The sequence below is a fragment of the Gorilla gorilla genome, chromosome 16 (genome assembly GCF_029281585.2).
Source record: "Gorilla gorilla gorilla isolate KB3781 chromosome 16, NHGRI_mGorGor1-v2.1_pri, whole genome shotgun sequence".
Lineage (NCBI taxonomy): Eukaryota > Metazoa > Chordata > Mammalia > Primates > Hominidae > Gorilla > Gorilla gorilla.
The window spans coordinates 72,052,890-72,077,661 of NC_073240.2; the positions used below are offsets into that span (position 1 = coordinate 72,052,890).

Sequence of the window (24,772 nt, forward strand, 5' to 3'; positions counted from 1 at the left end):
CTTCTGGGCCTGGCTCAGCACTGGCATACAGCTGGTGCTCAGAGCATGTCTGCATAATGAATAAACTACAGTGTGCTTGCTCTTGGCATGGAGCCTGGCACAGTAGGTCTCTGAAATGACCGGTTAAATGAGGGTGTAGATCACTCTTTGGGTAGAGCTTTTGAACCTTCTGACATTTTTCACCTCTTCCAAGTCACCATGGCAGCAGGGACATTATTATCATTACTAACAAATATTTGTTTAGTGCCAAGCTCTCTGCTATGCACATGGATGGCCTAACCTAAATCCCCTTACAGCTTACAAGGTAGGTACTGGTACTATCCATCTTTAAAGTACAGTGAGCCTTAGAGAGATTCAGAAACTTCCCAGTCACACTGCTATTGAGAGGTGAAGCCAGGGGGACTTCCTAGGTCGAGTGGGGACTTGGAGAACTTTTCTGTCTAGCTGGAAGATTGTAAATGCACCAATCAGGGCTCTGTGTCTAGCTAAAGGATTGTAAATGCACCAATCAGCACTCTGTAAAAACACACCAATCAGCGCTCTGTGTATAGCTAGAGGATTGTATATGCACCAATCAGCACTCTGTAAAATGGACCAATCAGCACTCTGTAAAATGTACTGATCAGCACTCTGTAAAATGGACCAATCAGCACTCTGTAAAATGGACTGAGCAGCACTCTGTAAAATGGACTGATCAGCACTCTGTAAAATGGACCAATCAGCAGGATGTGGGTGGGGACAAATAAGGGACTAAAAGCTGGCGACCCGCCCCACTCCCTCCAGTCCCTCCAGTCCCTCCCAGCCAGCAGCCGCAACTTGCTGAGGTATCTTTGTATGCTGTGGAAGCTTTGTTCTTTTGCTCGTCATAGTAATTCTTGCTGTTGCTCACTGTTTGAGTCAGTGCTACCTTTGTGAGCTGTAACACTCAACAGCGAAGGTCTGCGGCTTCATTCTTGAAGTCAGCAAGACAACGAACCCACTAGAAGGAAGAAACTCCGTGACACCACCTTTAAGAGCTATAACGCTCACTGTGAAGGTCCGCAGCTTCATTCTTGAAGTCAGTGAGACCACGAACCCACCGGAAGGAACAAACTCCGGACACACTAGGAAGTGGTGGCAGGGGTGTAATCATAGGCAGTCTGGCTCTAAAGCAGTGGCCTCTCAACCACTGTGTCCATCCAGTTCCTTGCCTTTCCGGCAGGGTGACACAAGGCATGTCTTCCTTGCAGTTTATGGGAAGTCCAGTCCCTCTGGCGGGAATCCGGAAGACCGAGTTGGAGGTTAAAGGGGACTCCTGAAACCGCGTGAGCCCTCCAAGGCCATGACACCCATTATGACTTTCGCGGGGCCTAGGCATTTTTGCCTTCGCGGGGCCCTCTTTCCTCCAAAAACCGACTCTAAGCCAGGCTGGATTGTATTAATACTCATCTTTGAAACAGGCTGTGCCTACTTGTGCCTGATGGATAAGTCGACCCTGCTCAAAGCTTTTCGGGTGAAGAGAGGAGCGGTGTTCTGGTCCCCTAACCTGCCTCTGTCTCCGCAGGTCCCGCAGCGGATGGCGGCGGAGGGCGCCCCAGAGGACGGCGGCGGCGGCGCCCCAGAGGACGGCGGCGGCGGCGCCCCGGGAGTGTGGGGCGCCTGGGGCCCCTGGTCGGCCTGCTCGCGTAGCTGCAGCGGCGGCGTGATGGAGCAGACGCGGCCCTGCCTGCCCCGCTCCTACCGCCTACACGGCGGCCAGCGGCCTGGCGCCCCCGCGCGCGCCTTCGCGGACCACGTGGTGTCGGCGGTGCGCACGTCGGTGCCACTGCACCGGAGCCGCGACGAGACGCCAGCGCTGGCCGGTACGGACGCCAGCCGCCAGGGCCCCACCGTGCTGCGAGGCAGCCGGCACCCACAGCCCCAGGGCCTCGAAGTCACTGGGGACAGAAGGTACACGCCCGCCCTTGTCTGTGCCCCTCCCCGTCCCTGTCCCAGTTTCTGCCCCTGTCCCTGCCCCTGCCTTGCACGCTGCTCTGCACCACAGACAGTGCGACTAATGCATTGCTCTGCCAGGTGGCAAGGAGCTCTGGGCTCCACGAAGCTCCTTTCACCTTTTGATTTATTTTGCAGCCTTGTAAAGTGTTGAGGCCACTCCCACCTCACTCTGTGGTTCTGAATAATCTTCAAAGCCAGGCTAATTCTGAGAATGCCCTTAGGAAGAATTTTAGGGAGGCCTCCTAGAGGGGTGAAAGCAGGAGGGGAGTGCTGTCCGGGTGCCGGGAAGGAGAGATCCTCAGCCTGTGTGGATTAAAGCTGAGGACACAAGACGAGAAGACGTGTGTCTAACCAGAAAGCTGATATGAGTTGCCAATCCTAGGATAAGTTGAATGTTTGGAGCCTTAGAATGCTCCGAAGCTGTAGGCTTCCAGATTCTGTGAACTTTTCTAGTAAGTTTCTCCGAAGTTTTTTGAGTCAACACATTGGTTTGAGGATATGTCTAAGGACCTAAACTGTTTCAGAGTCATAAAATGTAAACTCTAGAAATGGCATAGTGTCATCAGAATAGTGGTATAGCTCTAAGAAGCATAAATATGCCAAAGTAGGCATTGCGGTGCTGAGAAGAGCTTGTCAGTGAGTGAAGCAATAGATACTAACAGATCACTGCATTCATCCGGCAGTATTTGTTGGGTGTCTTAGTGCCTAGGTTCCTGATAGATCCTGGGAGAATACTAATGCAAAAACAGTAACAAAAAACAATATGGACAAGAACAAGAAGTGTAAGATGTGCTCTCTGTGCTTAAGAAATGCATAATTCATTTGTCAAGCCCTGTTAATGCCCAGCAGGCAGGGCCCGAGCTTATCAGGTGGGCTGCCTTGCCCCTCTTGCCCACTCACAGTTCAGCATCAGTCTCCATGGCCACCCTTTGCCACGGTGGCCACTTGCTGCATGAGAGTCTGTCTTAGCTCAGTGATGTAAGCTGTCACTGCCAGCCGCCTGAAGGTGGAAAGGAGATGCAACACATCCAACCTCCCCAGCCACATGCTCTTTACCTAGTGCAGTAGGCGTTTGGAGAGAGAGAAGACCATTTCGGGAAGAAGGGTTCTTCAGCTGAATTCTGAAGGATGAGTCAAGTTTGAGTAGACAGAAGAGAGGAGTGAAGAACAGTGAGTTCCAAGACTGAGCATGGAGGGGGAAGGAGAGAGGCAGCCCCAAAGGAATGCTTCCTTCTCTCTCTCTCTTTCTACATGGGAACCTGAGCACCCTCTAGGAGGGTCTGCTCCTAAAGCCAAAGGCTAGATGTATGTTGTCTCTTTTGATCCCAGCCACAATGCCATAATAGCATAGCTCCATAGTCCCTTATTTTTTTGAGACAGAGTCTCACTCTGTCACCCAGGTTGGAGTGCAGTGGCACCATCTGGGCTCACTGCAGCCTCCAACTCCGGGTTCAAGCTATTCTCATGCCTCAGCCTCCCGAGCAGCTGGGATTACAGGCATGCACCACCATACCCAGCTAATTTTTGTATCTTTAGTAGAGGTGGGGTTTCGCCATGTTGGCCAGGCCGGTCTTGAACTCCTGACTTCAAGTGATCTGCCCACCTCGGTCTCCCAAAGTGCTGGGATTATAGGCATGAGCCACTGCGCCTAGCCCATAGTCCCTTATCTGAAATGCATATATGGCCAATATGTTTTGGAATTCAGAACTGCCCAGATTTTAGAAAGGTAATTCAGACATATTTCACATGTTAATAGCATTTCTTCCGTCGTATGGGACAGCATCCCATAATCAAACACATTATTATTTCTGCAGTGAAACATATGGATGTTCTCACCAAGCAGGATACAACAAAAAGATCATAAGTAGCCTGATATCAGTTAAGATCAGGTTTGAGGCCAGGTGCATTGGCTCACTCCTGTAATCCTAGTACTTTGGGAGGCCAAGGCAGGCAGATCACGAGGTCAGGAGATCGAGACCATCCTGGCTAAACATGGTGAAACCCCATCTGTACTAAAAATACGCACACAAAAATTAGCCAGACGTGGTGGCGGGTGCCTGTATTTCCAGCTACTCGGGAGGCTGAGGCAGGAGAATGGCGTGAACCCGGGAGGCAGAGCTTGCAGTGAGCCGAGATCGCACCACTGTACTCCAGCCTGGGCAACAGAGAGAGACTCCGTCTCAAAAAAAAAAAGATCAGGTTTGTTGGCCAATGAGTTTTGTCACCAAACTGACAAAAGCCTGAAAAGGAAAGACAAATCTTGATTTTCAAAACTCTTAATTTTAGAATTGCAAATTTATAATAGCTAAGGTTTATTAAATATCCATCCTGTACCAGGCACTGTTCTTTTTTTTTTTTTTTTTGAGATGTAGTCTGGCTCTGTTGCCCAGGCTAGAGTGCAGTGGCACCATCTCAGTTCACTGCAACCTCCACCTCCTGGGTTCAAATGATTCCTGTGCCTCAGCCTCCCTAGTAGCTGGGACTGCAGGCATGTACCACCACGCCTAGCTAATTTTTGTATTTTTAGTGGAGATGAGGTTTCACCTTCTTGGCCAGGCTGGCCTCGAACTCCTGCCCGCTTCGGCCTCCCAAAGTGTTGGGATTACAGGCAGGAGTCACCGTGCGTGGCCTCCCCAGGCACTGTTCTTATCACTTTACACTCATGATCCTATAAGAGAGTTGCTAATAGCATCTTCATTTTAGAGGTAAGGAAATAGAGTCAGGCTTGAAACCCAGGCCATCGTGGCTCTAAGGACGTGACCTGATGAAGTAGATGTTACACCTGAGGAATCAGAGGACCTAGAGCCAGTGGACAAGCTGAGTTTTGAAGGCGGTGCTGCTCACCCCCAGATCCCTGCAGTACTCATCCTCCTGCGGGTGCCAACTGAAGGGATGGAGGGCTGGATTTGGGTGGGGCCTGAGTGGGAAAGAGGCTTCTTGAAAGCCTCTGTGGTTGAGAACCTAGAAGAGCTGCCTGAGGATCAGGCTCTTGTTGGCCACAGGCCTGTGCTGCAGGCATTGTGCCTGTGTGTTTTGGCAGCAGGAAATTTTTTTCTTCAAATGTATTGACGGGGGCCAGTTAAACTGTTTACTATGAAGTTCCTGCAAGTTTTTATCATGCTCTTGTGATTTGACAGTTACTGATGAAATAATCCAAATATTAGCCTAGGAGGCCTGTGCTGCCTACATATGTCATGCTCCTCCCGGCTGATGAAAATCACATTTGCTTATATTCATCAGTCATTAGGTACTTGCATAGTATATTTGACCCCAAGGAGAAATGTCAGCATGTTTTCAGAATGGCTGTCCGCTCCACTCTCTGTTTCAGGTTTGAGGTTTGAGGAAAAGGCTGTCGGAGTTTAGATGTTTAAAAAATTGTTAGGTTGCTCTGCTAGGCAACAGGAAACTTAATTGGAGTCAGATAACAAATGAAGCTATTCAACCTTCCACCAGATATTTATTAAACATCTACTATGTTGTAAGGCCCTGGGACATACACAAAGGTGAATAAAAGCCAGGTTTTGGGACCTCATGGCTCTTACTGACAGGCTAGAGCAGTTGTTTGCAAAATTACCATTTTTTTTTTTAAGCAGAAGAATCTGTTCTGCAAAATCAATCTTAGATGGAGGCTCAGTTTATGTAATAACACACGTAAAATCTGAGTTGCTGTGGTTGAAGCCTCAGAGGTATTGCTGTAGAAACCTGGGGTCAAGATCCAATGGAACAGTGGTTTTCAACCTTGACTGACCGTTAGAATTTTTTTTCCCATCTTTTAGAAACCCTGACACCCACGTCACACTCCAAACCAGCATCGGAATCTCTAGGGGCCACCCTCAGATGTTGGTCTGATTCCAATCCAGCCAAGTTTGGGAAGCACTGGTCTGGATGAAGCTCTTTGGAGACTCAAGTTTCCATGGAAAAGATTTTGGGAATCAAATATTGTCTAGCAGAATTTTCCAAGTTTGGTGAGCACGTATCAGAATCACTTGCCGTGGAGTGGGTGGCTTGTTAAAAAGAGAGTTGCCAAGTCCCCACCATCTCCCATGCCTAATGGGGATTCTGATTTGTAGGTCAGTTATATGTTCTACGTGTCTTCATTTTAAATGCTTCTGATATATCCTAGAGTTTGAGAACCACTCCTCTAGAGGGTTGGAAAAGACGCACATGTAAATGCCTTCAATATAAGGCAGTCTGATGAGATAGTAGTGACAATGGCTCCCATGTTGAAGCATGTCTCCTGTGCAGGCATTCTTTCAAATGCATGACAACATTTACAGTTACACAACCCTGTGAGGCAGAAACTATTATTCACATTTTATAAACAATGAAACCGAGGCTGGGAGGAATGAAGTGACTTGCTCAAGATTACCACTTGAGAAGCAACAGCACTAGAATTCAAAAGAGGTCTGCCAGAGTCTGACACTAAAGTTCTTTTCACTGAAATGGGTATTGTGAAAATGAAGCTGCTGACTTCCAGCTGGTGTGTTCAGAAAAGCTATGTGGAGGTTGGGCTGTCTGAGCCGTGTCTTGACAAATGGATGGGATTTAATAGTGAAGGCTTAAAATGAGCTGCATCTCTTCCTTGCAATGTTCAGCTCCTTTAACCAGGGTAATCTTCTTTGCATCTAATCCTCGGCATCACGTGAGTTCAAAAAAAAAATTAGAAGTCACAATCTCTATTCTTGGGGGCCTTACATTTTGGTGGTGGAGAAGGGCAAACCCAAAAAACACTGCCCACTCTGGGAGACGGTAGAGATATGACCAGGGTTCAGGAAGAAGGAATCCTTGTGGAATGGAACAGTCAGGGAAGACTGCACAGAGCAGGTAGGATTTGATGAATAAATAGAATTTACTTAGCTGGAATACATCTGGAAACTTCTTGAGTCCACTTGCTTCCATATCAGGACTTTGTCTCATTAAAACAAGCACATACGTAGTATAAATCCTACTCTAAAAGCCTCAAAAATAACGTCAATCTTCATTGGAGCTCTCCCAAGGATTCCGAGCTTAGGACAATTAAACTTCTCTGAGCCTCAGGGGCTTCATCTTTCAAATGAGAGTAATAATAATACCTATCATGTGGGATTGTTGAATAATTCAATGAAATAATACATTCATATTGCCTGGCCCATAGTGGACACTCATTAAATACATTCATATTGCCTGGCCCATAGTGGATGCTCAAAGCGAACGCTGTAACTCCCATTATGGGTCTAAAGGCTGGTATTAGATAGTGTGTTAGAGAGAGTTCCAGTTAGAACTCAAGTGCAGCAGAAGGGATCAGGTGAACTGGGGCCACTCAGGAAGACAGGGAGCCAGGAACTGAGCTCCCGTCCAGATGGGTGGGACTCTGGGAAGCACAGACTGGGTGCAGCCAAGACCCTAGTGTCTGTGCTCCCTGCTCTCTGCCCCTTCTTAGTGTGGCTTGCTCAGAAAAATCCTCCACAAAGGGTGGCATTCCCCTGTGATTTAGTTAGGGCAATGGCAGCCTGGGGAGGTTCCAGGCTAGGGGGTTCATCCTTCAGGTCTTGGCCAACAGATTCCATAATGGCACTCATCCAAGTCATCTTTCACTCCAGGCCCAAGGCTGTGTCCCCGTGATGGCTAAAGGGGAAGGGGCGAGTAGAGAAGAAAGGTGTTTAGGTGAGTCCTGCAAAGCATGCCACATTGTAGCAACTCACACCTGTGAAACTGCAGAGACTCCTTGGTAGGAGAGACTTCCCCCTCAGTTTCTGGAAATGGGTACCTGTAGACTAGAGGGTGCTGGAAGGAGCCCCTGTTACTATAGGACTCCCCTTCAACTTTTCTTCCTCCAATTATTTTATTGTGTTAAAATACACATAACATAAAATTGACCATCTTAACTATTTTTAAGCATATGGTTCAGTGACACTGAGTATATTCATACTGTTATGCTACCATCACTACCATCCATTCACAGAACTCTTTTTATCTTTCAAAACTGAAACTGTACCCATGAAACAATAACTTCACATTCCTTCCTTCCCCCACCGCAGCCCTTAGCCAACCACCATTCTACTTTCTTCCTCTATGATTTTGACTACTCTTAAGTATCTCATGTAAATCGAATGATACAGTATTTGTCTTTTTTGTGACTGGCTTATTTCACTCAACATAATGTCCTCAAGGTTTATTCCATATTGTAGCATATTCCTTTTTAGGGCTGAATAGTATTCCATTGCATGTATAGACCACATTTTGCTTATCCTTTCATCCATCAGTGGACATTTAGGTTGCTTCCACATTTTAGGAATTGTGAATAACACTGCTATGAACATGGGTGTTTTCAGTTCTTTTGGGTGGAAATTGGGAAGTGGAATTGCTGGATCATAGGGTAATCATATTTTTAGATTTTTGAAGAACTGCCATACTGTTTTCTATAGCAGCTGCACTATTTTACCTTCCCACAACAGTGCACGAGGATTCCGTCCTCACCAACACTTGTTATTTTCTGTTTTTTTTGATAGTGCCCATCCTAATGGGTGTGGGGTGGTATCTCATTGTAGTTTGGTTTGCATTTCCCTAATGATCAGTGATGTTGAACATTTTTTTATGTGCTTAATGGCCGTTTATGTATCTTCTTTGGAAAAAAGCCTGTTGGAAAAAAAGTCCTTTGAAGACCTTCCCTTTTATAACTCTGAAAGCAAGGTGGATTTCTTCCCATTCCCAAAATGTCTGGGGAAAATGGCATCCAGAAAGACTCCCTGTGTGTGGCCCAGAACCCAAGTACACAACCTAACAGAAATGTGTTGTAAATGTCTGTTGGTCAGTTTCACCCAGCTTCCACAAAGACAGGGTATGAGAGCAGTGCCCTCTCTTATTTGAGGACTTCAGGTGATTTTTTTCACCACTCTCATGCTAAAGGGCCTGATATCAGGCAGGCTTTCCTTCCCACTGGACTTCCTTACATTTGCCTACATTAGCCAGCTTTTCTGGTCATTCATCACACTCATTAACCAGCTGGAATCTGGGGAATGGGATATTTGATGGCTTTAATTCAGATTTTCAAGTATGAATTTGAGCCAAGCAGTGCCAGGTTGACAACTTTCTTCTCCTGGAGACAGCTGTGGGTGGCTGGGATATGAAAGCCTCAACTATGAAAATCATGACCCTGTTCCCACTGAGGGGAGTGTGTCATATTCCTCAGGTGTTTGGGGGTGAAAGAGGTTGAGGAGGGTGGGCTTCCCAGAACTTCCCAGAGCAGTTTCCTATAGAAGTTTTTCTGTGGAGCTGATTTCCTGTTGGGAAGGAGTCTGGTCGGGTGAGGAAAACTCTTGCCCAGGCGTGCAGACCCACACTTCAAGAGCAGTTTGTGGCCAGCTCTCAATGACTGGGGCTTTGAAATACAGTGCTTTATTAGAATCTAGAAGAACAGGAGCTACACACCCTGAAAGGCTGTAAACTACAGGATAGTTATGAGTGCAGCTTCTGGAATTGACAGGTTTGGATGCTCCATCTGACCCTGCCACTTGCTGGCTGTGTATCCTGCCGATGTTACTTAACTTTTCCCTGGTGGGAATAATAATACACCTACCTCACTGAGTTGCTGTGAGTTGGATAACTCACACCACATGCTTAGCACAGTATCTCCTGAGTGCTCAGTAAAGGCGTCTCAATGCCTTCCACCTGCCAGACACACTGGCAGTTGTTTTGACCTGCAGCATTTTATCGTGTCTTCATTACAACCTGCGTGGCAGATGTGTGGTGTTCTCATTTATGGATGCCAAACTCAAGGGTCAGGGAGTAAATATCTCCTTCAAGGTCACGCAGAAGGCAAGCAAGAGAGCACAAGCCTGTGCAACATCATGCTCCTTTCAGACCTGCTTTTCTAGAAAGCCCTTTTCAAAGCGAAAGGTAACACTCATTAATTTAGCTAAGTTTGATTAACACCTCTTTGAGATGGAAAATGAAATATTTCTCTAATATTTATCCCAAAGCTTTTAGTGTTACATAGGAACACTGAAACTGGCTCTACTGTGAACTCCAGAAGCCCAGAGGAAACACTACTCGCTGTCATTAGAAGTTGGCCCTGCAAAGTCTTCATTCACATAGTTATTTGCTGTTAAGGCTGCCTCTGGATCTCAGGGCTTAACAGACATTGCCTTGTTTAAAGTTTTGTTGTCATTTGAATTCAGCCAATATTCTTTGTGTATTTGCTTTGGGCCAGGCACTGTGCTAAACACAGGAGGGGTAGACAGGTGAAAGGCATGGTTTTCCATGACCTCCATGTCTGATGAGGAAACAGCTCAGGTATGAATACCTAAGGGAGTGTGCTGAGTGTTTTACCTGGGGGATGAGCCGAGGGCTGTGGGAGCAGAGAGGTGGGACTAATTCTTAGGGAACAAGGTCACTTCATGGTGGAGGGTACTTTCTTGAATGATTAGTTTGCATTTTTTAGGTGGAAAAGATGGGAAAGAGCTGGGAAAGGCTTGGTGTGGCTGGGGGATGTGGTGGTTTGCTGACACAAAGTGGAGAAGAAGTACTCCTTATCCTTGAGGGGCTCATGCTGGTGGGGTGGAGCAGGAAGACAAGCAGACATTTACAAGTCAAGTGCCCAGGGAGGAGAGGGGAAGACAACGGAGAACTGGGGGAGCCAGGGAAGGCTTCGGAGGAATAATTGAGCTGTGCTTTGAAAAGGAAAGATTTTAGCAGAGCCCAAGAGTGAGGAGGGCCTTCCTGCAAAGAGCAGATGGTCAGGGTGGAGACCTGGAGGCATGAGTGAGCATGTCATGTTCATAAATGGTCTGGTGAGGCTGGAGCACAGGCTGCAAATGAGGGAGTGTCCAGGCGAGACTGGGGAAGTCCACAGGCTCCTTTCCAGAGAGGAACTTTAAAGCAGTCCTAAGGGGACTGAACAAGAAATTCTTAGAGTAAGACAGTCCCTATAAACACGGATGGCCAACATTTTTTCCGTGAGATGATGTATGCAGTGTAAAGCCCATCTAAATTTCTCCTTAATGCCTTGTGCTTTTCAAGCTGTTTGGCTATGCCATCTACCACCCCGTCTCTGTCAATCCAAGAAGCCGGGATTAACTGGGGACTAAGGCTTGACCCTGTAGTTTTGTTACAGGTGTATTAGTTTCCCATTGATGTTGGAAAACTCACTACACACTTAGTTTCTTAAAAAAAACACACCAGTTTATTTGCTTACAGTTCTGGAAGTCAGAAGGCTGAAGTCTTCAGGAGTGCTAGTAGGACTGCACTCCTTCTGGGGGCTTTGAGGAGAAACCGTGCCCTTCCCTTCTCCAGCTTTGAGAGGCTGCCTACATGCATTGGCTCGTGGCCCCTCCTCCCATCACTCTAATCTCTTGCTTCTGTAATCTCATCTCCTTCTCTGACTCTTACCCTCCTACCTCCCACTTATAAGGAGGACCCTTGTGATTACACTGGACCCACCCAGGTAATCCAGGGTAATCTCCCATGTTAAAATCCTTAATTTAATCATCACCACAAAGTCCCATTGCCATATAAGGTAACATTCACAGGTTCTGGGGGTTAGGATGTGGACATCTTTGGAAGGGAGGGGGGACATTATCAGCCTACCATAATAGTACTTGCATTTTGGGGTCTTATGATTACTCAAGCAATAGGACAACTTCTGTGCCAGCAGGACCACCTGCCACTTTCCCCCATCCACTCTGGTTGTTGTTTATGGGAAATTTAGTGATCCTGTTTCCCAGAAAAATGAAGAAGAGGAAAAACCATGCATCCCCACCCTACCCTTAAGCATTCTTCTTTAGAAGTGTTTATAAAAGAGAGTGACAATAATGAAGTTAAAAATAGTAAATGCCCAAGGCAGCCAGTATAGAATAAAGAGCTTTGTATCCCAAGTTCAGAGTTCAGTCCTCAGCTGTTATGAATGCTTTGATCCTGGACAAGTCACCTCATTTCTCTGGGCCTGAGTTTCTACATTCATAAAATAAAGAGGTCCTTATTCTAGTTATTAAGGGGTCTTGCTTTTTATTGATGCATTATTGAGACCAACTGCTGTTTTAAATGTTCCTGTCATCTTTTCTGCCACCCAGAGTAATGGGAAGAGAAGGTGACTAGGAAGCACAGCTCTCAAACACATTTTCTTTTTCTTTTTCTTTTTTTTTTTTTTTTTGAGACGGAATTTCGCTCTGTTGCCCAGGCGGGAGTGCAGTGGCACAATCTTGGTTCACTGCAACCTCCGCCTCCCGAGTTCAAACGATTCCCCTGCCCCAGCCTGTAGCTGGGACTACAGGCACGTGCCACCACACTCGGCAAATGTTTGTTTTTAGTAGAGATGGGGTTTCACCATGTTGGCTAGGCTGGTCTCGAACTCCTGACCTCAAGTGATCTGCTTGTCTTGACCTCCCAGAGTGCTGGGATTACAGGCGTGAGCTACCGTGCTAGGCCTCAAACACCTTTCCAAACATGCTTCTGGAATGTGATGGTGTTTCTCTGTAGATGCACTGACATTGTAACTCTTCAATTCCCTCCATTCAGACTTCTGTCTCATGAGTTTTTCTTAAAAGTGTTGTTCACACGTCTGTCCTCCTTTTGCTAGTCTCTTCTTGGACAGCCCCCTTCCATGGAAGGGATCACTATTTCGTGCCTTGTAGAAACCCCTGGGCTGGGAATCATTAGACCCCACTTCCTGTCTCAGCTCCATCATCTGCTAACTGGGTGGCCTATGGGAGTCACTTAATGTAATCTATAAAATATGAATAATTATATGTCCTCTGCCTACCACACAAGCCTGTTGTGAGGGTCAAATGAGGTAACAGCTGTAAAAGTACTTCAAAAAACATAAGACACCATTCAAAAACAACATGGCTTGATTATTTTATTACTATTGACTAGATAATTTTTGAGATTTAGAGACTTCTGTCCCTTTCTATAATTTGTTGTCTGTGTGTCCATGTTCATGTGTGTACAGGAGTACGTGTGTGTGTTTGCATGTGCACACATGGATGTATGTGTGTTTGTTTGAAAGGTTCGTTCATTTTGAAACAGGACAGCCTGGATCAGGCCTGGATGACAAGTTTTACCCACACATTCCCACCTCCCCTGGAAACTGTCCCTGGCTGCAGGTAGGAATCATTTGTTTTTTCAGCTCCTCCTTTCCCGTGCTTTGTTGGAGGCTACTTGCATTTCATCGGTAATAACTTTGGAGCAATATGTTGTTTCTTTCCTGGGGGCCCCTAGAGCTGACTGGGCCTCTTCATGATGCTGGATAGGAAAACTTGCTGTTAATTAAACTTCACAAAGCCACATGCCGATTTCCTGACCTTCAGTCAATACCCAGGGAGTCTTGTTACCTACAGGGGGGCAGAAACCACATAGCAAGAAGTGAAATCTTTGGCCTTATCTGTGTTTCTCCTTGGAAAGCCTCCCTGGCCATCCTGGGTAGTTAGCAGAGAAAGCGGATACAAGTGTTTGAAATGCATACTCCTTGTTTTTGGTATTTTTTGTTTTCCTACTTCAAGGGAATTTTTGTGTTTTTTTTTACCTTCCGAAGCAGGAATAGCACTTAGTCCCTGAATTGTTTGACAAGAAGTTACCTGTTGATGCTAAGCAGATAAACGGTGTTCCAATATGCTTTGATTTCTAAATCAGAAACCTTAGCCCTTTTCAGTAACAGAGTTTGTAGCAGAGCTAGGCCTGATGGTATGTGCATTTCTGCCTGTAGGTTAGGAAGGATTGGAGCCAGATTTTAAGCTTGAGTTACTCTGATCTCAGACAAGGCTCCGAAGAGCCCTTGTTCATTTCTTGCGGTATTTCATTAAGTGTCAGAAGTATTTCATTAGTTATCAGAACAAAGATCACATTCGCCATAAGAATGCTGCATTGAACTTTCTCCAAGTCATTCATAACTCTGGTTCCAGAAGAAAGATGCGATGGGCTATGGAAAAAGCCTGACTGCAATATGTGTGTCCCAGAAGGGGGATCTCAGTTCTGCATCTGGAATCCACTAGGGCTTTTCCTCCAGCGCACACCTAGTGCCAGCCTGCGATGCCTTCATATGAGGATGGGAGGAAGGAATTTCCCGCATGTGGGAGTTGCTATCGTTTCCTTTGCTCATCCTACCTGCAGGAGCCTGCACATATTGTTGATTCAGTCATAGTAATCACAGCCATTTTTGCAGGACCTACTATGTGCCACATCATTGACATGTACTATTTGAACCTCAACCAGCCCCAGTTTACAGAGGACACTGAACTAAGGTAAAGAAGTCCCCAGCATCCTGCTCCAGGAAGGGACGGAATGGGATTTGAGTGCAGGGTTCCCTGACTCTAACATCCTTGCTCTTCTCATTGCCACCCCGAGCCCACAATGTGGACACAGGTAATTTACGTGAGGTTTAGGGGATACCCGCTGTGGTTGACCTGTAATACACATGGCCTGCCTGTTGGTTCTCAGGATAAAGTGCTCACATCCCTCAAGGGTTTTTTAGGTCCTCACTTGCTTGTCAATCCATAAGCCCTTTTCTGGATGTGTAGTCCTTTTGTCTTGTCTCTATTAATGTAACAAGAGCATTGACAGCTGATGTTTATCGATGGTTTCCTCTGTAGTAGGTTGAATAATTCCCTGCCCTCTTCCACTCAGTCGTCAAAGATAGCAGGCCCTAGTCCTGGAGCCTGTAAATGCTAACTTATTGGGAAAAAGGGTCTTTCAGATGTGATTAAGTATCTTGAGATGGGGAGAGTATTCTGGATTATTCAGGTGAGTTCTATGTGCAATTATGAATGTCCTTATAAGAGACAAGCAGAGGGAGATGTAACATGCAGGCACACAACAGGGTGGCTGATGTGAAGATAGAATAGAGAGAGACTTGAAGATGCAGCTCTTGAAGACTGGAGTGATATAGCCACAGCCAAGGCATGCTGGCGGCCACCAGAAGCTGGAAGAGGCCAGGAAACAGATCCTCCCCTAGAGCCTCTGAAAGGAGCATGGCCCTGCTGCCACCTTGATTTCAGCCTAGTGATGCTGATTTCAAATTTCTGGCCTCCAGAACTGTAAAAGAATAGATTTCTGTTGTTATAAATCACCAAGTTTGTGGTACTCTGTTACAGCAGCTACAGAAACTAATGCACTGTGGGAGGCTCTGAGCTAAACCTCATAGGACCCTTATGCATAAACTATCTTTAGTGTGTCTTGTGTAACATGAGAAGAATTCTGTCCTTACAGTGACAATGTGATGAGCTCTGGGTCCCAGAGCCAGTAGGCTGCAGAGCAGGGATTTAAACCAGAGAACCTGGCTTTAAAGCCCAGCTTGTAACACTGAGTTATTCTCCCTTCCTGCTCCCAACTCCATTCTCGCCCTTATGCCCCAGGTCAGGCCTTGCCCCAGAGCCTTCCTTTCCCCATTTATGGTTTAGCTTCCAAGCACACAATATATTTTATCTTCCCTCATGAATCTTTTTTCATGCAGAAACATTTGGTTCTCTTGTGGGCCACATGGATCCAGCAGCAATTAATTAAAATTGCCCTTTTCCTCAGTGATTGGACCACAGTTCATTGTGGGCTAGTGCTGAGAACGTTTTCTTTCTCGATCTGGGGGGAAACAATAATTTTTCCCGTTTTCCAGTAAGTCCTCACTTCAAATAGTCTATCCCTGTAATCCTCTGTGAATGGGAATTTGGTATTTAAAAGCTGTACTGTGTTGCAGTTGTTAAGCTCTTTAGAGGCTTGCCCTTATTCATTCAGTCACATTTGTTAATATCTGCTCACACAGAGTTAGTAGCTTGGACAGGTTCTTCAATGTCTTTTAGACTCAGTTTCCTCATCTATAAAATAAAGTAACTTTGATCTTTGCAGTGATGGTTAAATGGGATTACACACATAATTCATTTAGCAGGTATTTGATACAGTATAGCCATCTACATACAGAATGTATTATTTAAATACAGTTGTCCCTTGGTGTGCAGTGGGGATTGATATTGATTCCAGGACTCCCCTGCAGATAACAAAATCTGAGGATGTATAAGTCCCTTTTATAAAATGGTGTAGTATTTGCGTATAACATACACACATCTTCCTATACTTTAAATCATCCCTAAATTATATATGATACTGATACAATGTAAATACTTTGTAAATAGTTGTACTGTATTGTTTAGGGAATAATGACAAGAAAAAAGTCTATGCATGTTCAATATTGAGGCAACCATCCATTTTTTTCACAATATTTTTGATTCATAGTTGGTTGAATCCACAGATGCAGAACTCATGGATATGGCTGACTGTACACTGTGCTAATTATTTTTATGGATAGGTAAACTCGAGTACAGATCTCTCCTGGCTTTAATTAACTGAAGGTGACAGACCTGCATCTAAATAACTTCCTCTAATGCAAGGAAGAAAGCTATGCCTCTTCTTATTATCATGATTGATAATTATGCTTGCGATGCTTCATACTTATAATAAAGAAAGAAATAGAGGTGATATAGAGTAAGTGGGTACATAGGCAGTGATATAGAAATTGAGAGTGGGAGAAACATCCAGCATATGAGAGAAATACCATTGCTTCCTCCACGAGCCTTTCCCATAAAAGATGCTCAAGAAGTGTAGTTGTGTTATAATCATTATTGCTGTAGTATTAATGTATTCAGCAGAATTTACTGCTGAAAATAGTTCTTCAGGTTCCTTCAACCTGCCAGGGGTCAGCCTCTAGGGCAGAGGGCACTGTTTGACAGTCTCTGGGAGAGAGGGGATAGGATCTCCATTTGCTTAGCACCTGCCCTGGTCAGGCACTGGGCCCCACAGGTAAACTCATTTTGTCTCCTCTAACCCCCGTAGTCCTGGAGGGCCACACAGGTTCAGATTACAACCCATACTAACAACAGGCATGACTCCTAAGAGGGCTCCTCTTAGTTACTCTGGAGAAATGAATGTATTTACTGTTCTTTCATGCAAAGCCGCCTCCGTACTCCTCAGTCCCATGTTTGGCTACCTGCCTCTGCAACAGTTCTCACATATCACATTGGAGGCTCTGTGTCTCTTACCTTCAGGGCAGTGCAGCCGTCACGGTAACTACCATTTACAGAGCGTTCACTGAGGGCCAAGCCCTGTGCTAGGCGCTTTCCCTGAATCATTGAGTTTATCTGTACAACAGCCAGGGGAGGCAGGCATTGTTATCTCCATTTTGCTGCTGGAGACAGGGTGTGGAATGACTTGCCCACAATAACACAGGTAATTAGTGGCTGATCTGGCCTGTCTGATGGAATGCCTGGGCTCTTTCTGCCATCCTATGTTACCACCTCTGTCCCTGTTGGTCTCTTATTCTCTTCACCTTCAAAGATGTCTTGCCCAGCACAAAATACAGCAAGAAAAATCATCTTTGCTCTGAGCTATCTAATATTCTCTCAGCCTTAGCTGGAAGCATCTCTCTTTTAAACTTCCACTGACTGATTTCTTACCTTTGTGCGAATCCAAAAAGATGCCTCTTCCTCTGGTCAGATTCATCTCCTTGCTGGGAGGACACACTGGATTTCAACTCCTAGGTGTCCTTGTGCAGTGAGTAACCTGCTCAACTGTAGGTGGCATCCTTGCAGCCTCTCCACCATTGATTTCTGTGGCACTAAAATGGGTTCCTTGAATACCCACTCACTTGTCCGTATTCCACTCCTCCGGGCCCACACTGAATAAGGCACCTGAAGGTCAGTTCTGGAAACCCAGATCACTCTGATGCACAGCAGCACCCGTGAGCACTGTGGTTGCCTTGTTCTTAGGGAAACTTGGCTGATTTTCAAACACAATCCTAGAAGAAGCGAAGCCACCTGATGCCAATATCTGGGAGTGTGAGTCTAAATCATCTCCTGGGGTCATTTCCCCCAGAAGGCCTGAGTCTTTTATTCTTAAGGTTGCTGCTCTGTTTTATTTTGGCAGCTGGTGTTGGGGGACAGCCCCATGGAACTCACATCCTGGGAGGCTGATGGGTGGGTCACTGAGGACAGGGTCTTCCAGAGGCTTGGCTTCCTGGTGCAAAAAAAGCCCTTTAACATCTGAGTGACTCTAAAACCACCTTTCTGCTTCCTCTGCCTAGGTGGCTTGCCTCTTGACTTCTGGAAGAGCTCCTGAATCCATCTGTGAAAAGACCTCTCTCTTTTCACTTTATTGGAACACATTTGTCATTCCTTCCTGTGGCCATACCCCCCATAAGCTTGTGGGGTCCTTCTTTCCTAAAGGCTCAGAGCAAACCTGTCAGCTGATTCTCATGCTGGCCTTTAAACTCAGGTCTTCAGCACATCGTGGGGAGCAGCAGCAGATCTAGTCAAACCTGCAGCTAACGTATGTGACACTGTGTGCTGCACAGTAGGCGACCAGGGAAGCTTTCGTTTTCATCTTCTTAATTTTTATTTCCCTAAGTGGTCAGAGTTTTGCCTCTTATCTTCTGTAGACACCAGATAATTTATTACCCAGAACAGCCCTGGCAGGAATTTCAGTCTTAGAACTTCTAAGAAGACATCTGCACTCAACCTAAACCATTTGCTCGCAGGCTCTTTGAACTTAGCACATGATATCCTTTCTCCCTTTGGCAGGTGATCCTAGTGGAACAGGGTGGGTTTTAGGAAAACAGGGCTCTCTTTCCAGCTCGAGGCTGCACACTCCCTTCCTCCCAGCTTGCCTTGGCTCAAGCGGCTCCTTGGTGAACACACACGTTTCTGGTCCTCAGCTGCTGCTCCCTCCCATATTTCCTCCCTTTAATTTGGGCTCTCAGGTCGCTCTAGGTAGCCACTGGCTGCTGATCTAATTTTCCTAGCTCCCTTTAATTCCCACCCAGATGTGTGGGGCTGCCTTGACTTCTTGCATATGGAAACTCCTAGCCTTTCTGTCTCTATGAATTAATCCAAAGCAGTAGCCTTTATTGACCCATTCGTTACAAATGCTGAGCAACGAGGCTCTGGGCCCACCCATATGTCACTTCAGCATACATTCCCAGGGTGCCTCCGTGTCAGACTCAGAGCTAGTCTCAGGGATCATGCACACACCGATAAGAAACAGGGAGCATAGCCCCGGAGAATGAAACTTACTAATACAGTGTTAATGTGGTAAAGGGGTATGCAGACTGCCCCCGAGAGTACTAACAGTGGGGAAAGCACATGGGCGCTGGTGTTTATGTTGGGCCTGGAAGTACAGAAGTAGGTAGGGGAGGGTTCCAGGAGGGAGTCTTGCCGCACAAGAGCCCCATGTGTTTGGGAAATGGTGAGTCATTAGTGATGGTTGGGAAGGGTTGTGGGCAGGATACAGGGGAAGGGAGACGAAGACCGGAGTTGAATCTGGGAAGATAGACTGAAACCAGATGATGAAGGGTGGAATGTGACATCAAACCAAATATGCCCTAAAACTGTCTTGGTTTGAACTTTATTTTCTAGGCAGAAATGAGCCAGGTGGGTCTTTCAAATAGAGAGTAATGACCAGGGCTGTGCTTAGAAAGACAAATCCAGTGGAGAGGGAAGTCAGAAGTGTGTGAGATTCCTTACTTGGATACCTGACAGATGGGGATGCTCTTAGCCTACTGGGAATATGCACTGGGGTGTTTGTCACCACTGAAAAGATTGGACTGGACATCATAAAGTCATTGTTCTTCTTCCCATAGGCTATGAGATTCAAGCATATTCAGACTCTAAGAAGCTTCCACCTCGGCATGAGCTTGATGCTGGTCTGTGCTGATCTAAAATCTTTCTGGGAGTATATGACTTTTCTGTTCTTGATGAGATAGTTCAGAGGAATATTTTGTCCTTGAGCTATTTCTGTCCCTCTGGTCTTTGGGGCTTACAGTGTATTTATAAGTGGGCCTTTTATGTCCAAATTGAAATGTCTGCATATTTAGGCATTAAGATTACTGATTTGGTTTCTCTTTTTGACTCTGCTTACACAGCAGTATGAAAGGGTAAGAAATGACAGATGAGTCTGCTTCAACTGAGCCTCACTGGGTCTACTGCCCAGGGGAAATCATTGCCCAGAGTTTCCTTTTGATCAATTCGGAAATATATTCTGTATATACTGTGTACATTTTTCATATACTGTATACATTTTTTCTTTAAAAAAAACACACACGCACAAATGAGAGCATGTTTAGTGTCCTTAGCTTAGTATCTTTACTGTCTTATTCTTTTTCACTTAACTATGTTTTTGAGAGCTTTCTATATCAGTATATACACAGCTGCCTCATTCTTTTAAACAGCTTCATAGTACTCCAATATCTGAATGCGCCATAATTAAACTAGCTCCTTAGTTTCCTGTTTAAGGATACTTAGATTGTCTTTCAGATTTACAATTTACAACCACCACTCAGGTATGCAGAACACAATTTATTTTTCTATAACTAGATGTGGTTCATGAGCCTCTGCTTCTATTGCTGAAGGAAAACTTTGCCAATTCCAGGAGACTCAGATGCTCAGACACTTCGTGTTAAGCATGATCAATTCAGGGTTTATGTTCAGCTCAGTTAGGACTCTCTCCTCTCTCTCCTCTCCTCTTCCCAGGAGGTGTGACCTGGATCCCCAGGTGAGGGGCTCCTGTGCAGGCTTGGCAAAGGAAGCAAGCTGTCGGCTGTGCTTCAAGCTGTTGGCCACCTTCCACCCTTGCTGTGGCTGCTGCTGAAATCTCTGCATGTACCCTCCTGGCCTTCTGTCACCAAGGGCCACATACTCTGTGGAACCACAAAGGGGTGACCCACCCACTCTCAGATGGGCCCCTCCACCTTGACGCCTCCCTCCCACATCCTAGTCTGGTGCTGTGTTGGACACTGGCTTCCCCATAAACCGTGCGAGTCCCTTCTGTTCTCAGGCCCCTAAACACATCTGGGATTTCTACTGTTCCCCAGCCCAGGACACTGCATTCTATCCTAATCTCTGAATACTGCCTTTTGGTTCCTCCCTCATCTGCCTGCTAGTCAAACTCCCCACTTGCCCAGGCTGGAGTGCAATGGCACGATCTTGGCTCACTGCAACCTCCACCTCCCGGTTCAAGCAATTCTTGTGCCTCAGCCTCCCAAGTAGCTGGGACCACAGGCATATACCCACCACGCCCAGCTGATTTTTGTATTTTTAGTAGAGATGGGGTTTCACCATGTTGGCCAGGCTGGTCTTGAACTCCTGACCTCAGGTGATCCACCTGCTTCGGCCTCCCAAAGTCCTGGCGAGCCACCACGTCCAGCCTGGTAGTCAAACTCTTAATTTCCGTGGGTTCAGAAAGGTCATTCCAAGGTCATAACACTTCTTCATAGTCTGTAGTGTAAGCTCTACCTCTGCCTACTGTTTTCCAGACTTTGGCTCTTGACGGATAAAGCTCAGTTTTTCCAATCTAAAGAAACCTTTTCCCTCCTCATACTGATCTTTGAGTCTTCCCTTCTCTGGCGCTATAATCCTCAGTCTCACTCTAGAAGAACTGTGTGGAAAGAAGGAATGACTGAAGTGCACTGGCCAGTTCCTCAGTTCACCGTCCTGCTGTGGTTTCAGGTGTCCTGCCAGCTCCCCAGGGCTGCAGTGAGGATCCCCACACTCACATCTCTGTGTGCTCTTACAGGCACTTGAGAAGGACTATTCCTAGGTATAATTTCTACCACCTAGTGTTGTTTTAATGTCTATAAAAATCTTTTTAAAAGATACGTGTTGTCATACTAAAGTATTTTGGCAAAAAGCATTTCACTTGATAGTCATTGTGAATTACATCTCCCTCCTCCCTCTCCTGGCTTAAAGTGCCAATGCTTTGTATCAATGCCAGGAGAAATAGAGGAGTATCTGTCCACATTTCGGAGGCTGGCATTGAGGCAGCCCTCAGATGCAGCATCCTCACATTTGTAACCAGGACCCTGTGATACTTAGTCTCCGGGAAATTTGCCCCAAAACATTGGCTTGGGAGTTTAGCCTTGATATATAGTAACAGTTCAAAGTGCAAATGTGGCATAAAGGCTCTCTTTAAGCCACATGGACGTTATTCATTAGACATAGTAAAATCCAGTAGTATCTTAGATTTTCTCCACAGAATCTAGTACGGGGACTTAGATTCCCCACTATTCAGCTTTCTCCAACAATAAATAGGCTTTCATCTCATGAGCTTCCTTCTCATCTTCCCTATGGAAGAATTTATTTCTGTTTCTGTAGCAACTCAACTTAGGTACCAAGATGCAAGGAATGCCACCTCTCTCTTTTTTTTTTTTTTTTTTTGAGACTGGGTCTTGCTCTGTTGCCCAGGCTGGCGTGCAGTGGCACGATCTCAGCTCACTGCCACCTCTGCCTCCCAGTTCAAGCAATTCTTGTGCCTCAGCCTCTCCCGAGTAGCTGGGACCACAGGTGTGCACCCATCACGCCTGGCTAATTTTTTGTATTTTTAGTAGAGACGGGGTTTTGCCATGTCGGCCAGGCTGGTCTGTAACTCCTGGCCTTAAGTGATTCTCCCACCTCAGCCTCCGAAAGTGCTGGGATTACGGGTGTGAGCCACCATGCTGGCTGGATTGCCACCGCTCTTAATGCTATAAAACTCAGGACCTTCAAGGCTAAGCAGCGCAAGGAGACTTTCCACGCGGGCAGGGGTGGTCAGCCTCATTGCCTATCTGCCTTCGTGGAGTTCCACTTTACCATGGGGTTCTCGGGCTCCACTCCTCTGGTTCCTCGAAGGCAGTCCCCGGGGCTGCTGCTCTGTGGGATGCTGTGGCCCGTGTGGGGTTCATGTTAGCACAGCTGAGAGAGGCAGGGCCCCTCAAAGGAACTTGCCTGAGCTCTAAGGGAAAACAAGATGGAAATAAACACGGAGAGCCTAAGAAACACAAAACAGCCTGGCTCCGGAGGGCGGGGCTCTCACTCTGCCCACTCCCCTCTGTCCTGGAAACTGAGAGGTAGGAAGCCCCCCTATAGCTGCAGGCTGCTGACAGCTTTGCCTGGGTGGCTTTCCAGCTCTGACAGCTCTTGAGCTCTTAATTCTTCACTCCTTTTGAAAATAAAGGCTGAGTCTCAGCCCCTGCTGGGTCCCTCTCCATTCTGAGGACCTGTCACTTCTCTAGGTGTTTGGTACCAGAAATGCTCTCACACAATAGATGAGACTTTTATTCCTACATAGAAGGAGGTGGCTTTGTCCTCAGGGCCATAATAGTTTAACAGTCTTTTAATAAGATATAATAATTCATATAACAGAAATTAAACAGGCACAATAATGGTGAGGGGAGATTTTTCTCCCTTTGGCAATAGTGGTTTGAGCCATTCGTTTGTTATTTCAGCTTTTCTAGGGTCAATTAACTGAGCACCTATTATGTGCTAGTCATTGTAGTAGGCTATGGGGATATAAGAAATAAGACATAGTCCCTGCCCTGAAGGAGCCTGCAGCCTGGTCAACTAAGGCAGGTGTGCAAACAATAAGCATAATAGAAGATTGTGCTGTGACAGCTACATGAGTCCCAGTGGAAGGACAAAAGAGAAGGGCATCAATTCTTTGAAGGAGAGGGTTGGAGGGCGGTTTGGACCAGGAAAAACTTCATTGACACCAAAATGCTTCCTTTGAATCCTGAAGGGTGACTAGGTCATTATTTTGGGAAACGGTGCTGGAGAAAGCCACTGAGGAGGAGGAAGCAGCATAGGTCAAAGCATGGAGAATAAAGTCCCTTGGCCTACTGAGGTGGTGCAAGTGGTGTGGGTGGTCCGTGCAGGGCCAGGGCTGACAAGAGATGCAGCAGGAGCCAGGCTGTATAGGTTGAGTGGGTAAGCCAAGGAGTTTGGGTGGAATGCAGAGAGAAGGGGTGGGTGGAAGAGCCAGCCATCTTCAGGGGATGGTGGTACTTGGGAGTAAGACAGAACAGTGGTTCTCACTGTGGCCCACAGACCAAGAGCATCAGCATCACCTGAGAACTTGTTAAAAATGCAGATTCTCAGGCCGTGCTCTAGACCTCTTGAATCGGAGTTTTTGCAGGTGGGGCTTCACAGTCTTTTGTAACAAGTCTTCTAGGTGAGTCTGATGCTTGTTCAAGTTTAAGGACTACTGAGATAGAGAATATGGGAAGAGCTAGAGGGGCATCAGTTTTGTGGAGGGAAGATGGTCAATCCCAGACTTGAGCGTGTTGACTTCGAAGTGACACGTGGAGCTATCAAAATGCAGTCCCAGGACCCACCACATCAGCTTCATCTGGGAGCTTGTTACAAATTAACCAGAGGCCTGTCCTAGACCCGCTGAAGCAGAAGCTGGATTTTAATGAGACCCCCAGGTGACTTATGTGCACTTTTCAGGCTCTAGTCTGGAGGTTAGCTAGGCACATGGGGTTGATGCTCAGGAGAGGGATCTTGGCAGGAAACAGAAAGGTGGGAGTTGTCAGTTCCAGGTGATGATTGCAGATGACACATTTCCAGGGTGAGTGTGTAGGGAGGGAGACTGGATGGAGTGACTTTGCTTGAGTCATCATGCTGACTGCTTAGCATTATGTTTGTAGAGCTGTGGAAGATCACACATAACCAGCCCTGGATGGCAGCCAGCCTGTTGTAAGGAAAACATGCTGTTTGCAGCCATTATCTCAACAACTATTATAGCAACAGCAATTTTCCCAGACGCCCATTGGATGAACTGGGCCTGGAACCTGGTCTTAGAACCCTTACTGTGCACTGTCATGTTCTTCTCATAGAGCCCTACTTTATGGTGGGGTGGGAGCGGGGTGGGGGTGTTCCATGTACTTATGTTGTCAGGGCTGGAAATGTGAACAAGTAGAAAAAAAATCACACATGATGCTCAATAGGCACTCATAGAAGTTGCTCAATAAAGGTTTGTTAAATATTGTTGAAACAAATCATTAAAAATTGCTTTCAGATTTAAAAAATGCATTTCTATC

The 24,772-nt window shown here is 46.2% G+C and overlaps 1 protein-coding gene across 3 annotated transcripts in view; it reads left to right on the plus strand.

Annotated features, from left to right (window-relative positions):
• Positions 1-24,772, plus strand: part of THSD4 (thrombospondin type 1 domain containing 4) — a 693,045-nt gene that overhangs the window by 95,114 nt on the left and 573,159 nt on the right. For all 3 annotated transcript variants that reach the window (XR_008672073.2, XR_010131023.1, XM_031002164.3), the window contains exon 4: positions 1,544-1,929. Coding sequence is in view for 1 of the 3 variants with exons in the window: in XM_031002164.3 (XP_030858024.2) it covers positions 1,544-1,929 (386 nt within the window). In the remaining 2 variants the exon portion in view is untranslated. The remainder of the gene's footprint in view (positions 1-1,543; positions 1,930-24,772) is intronic.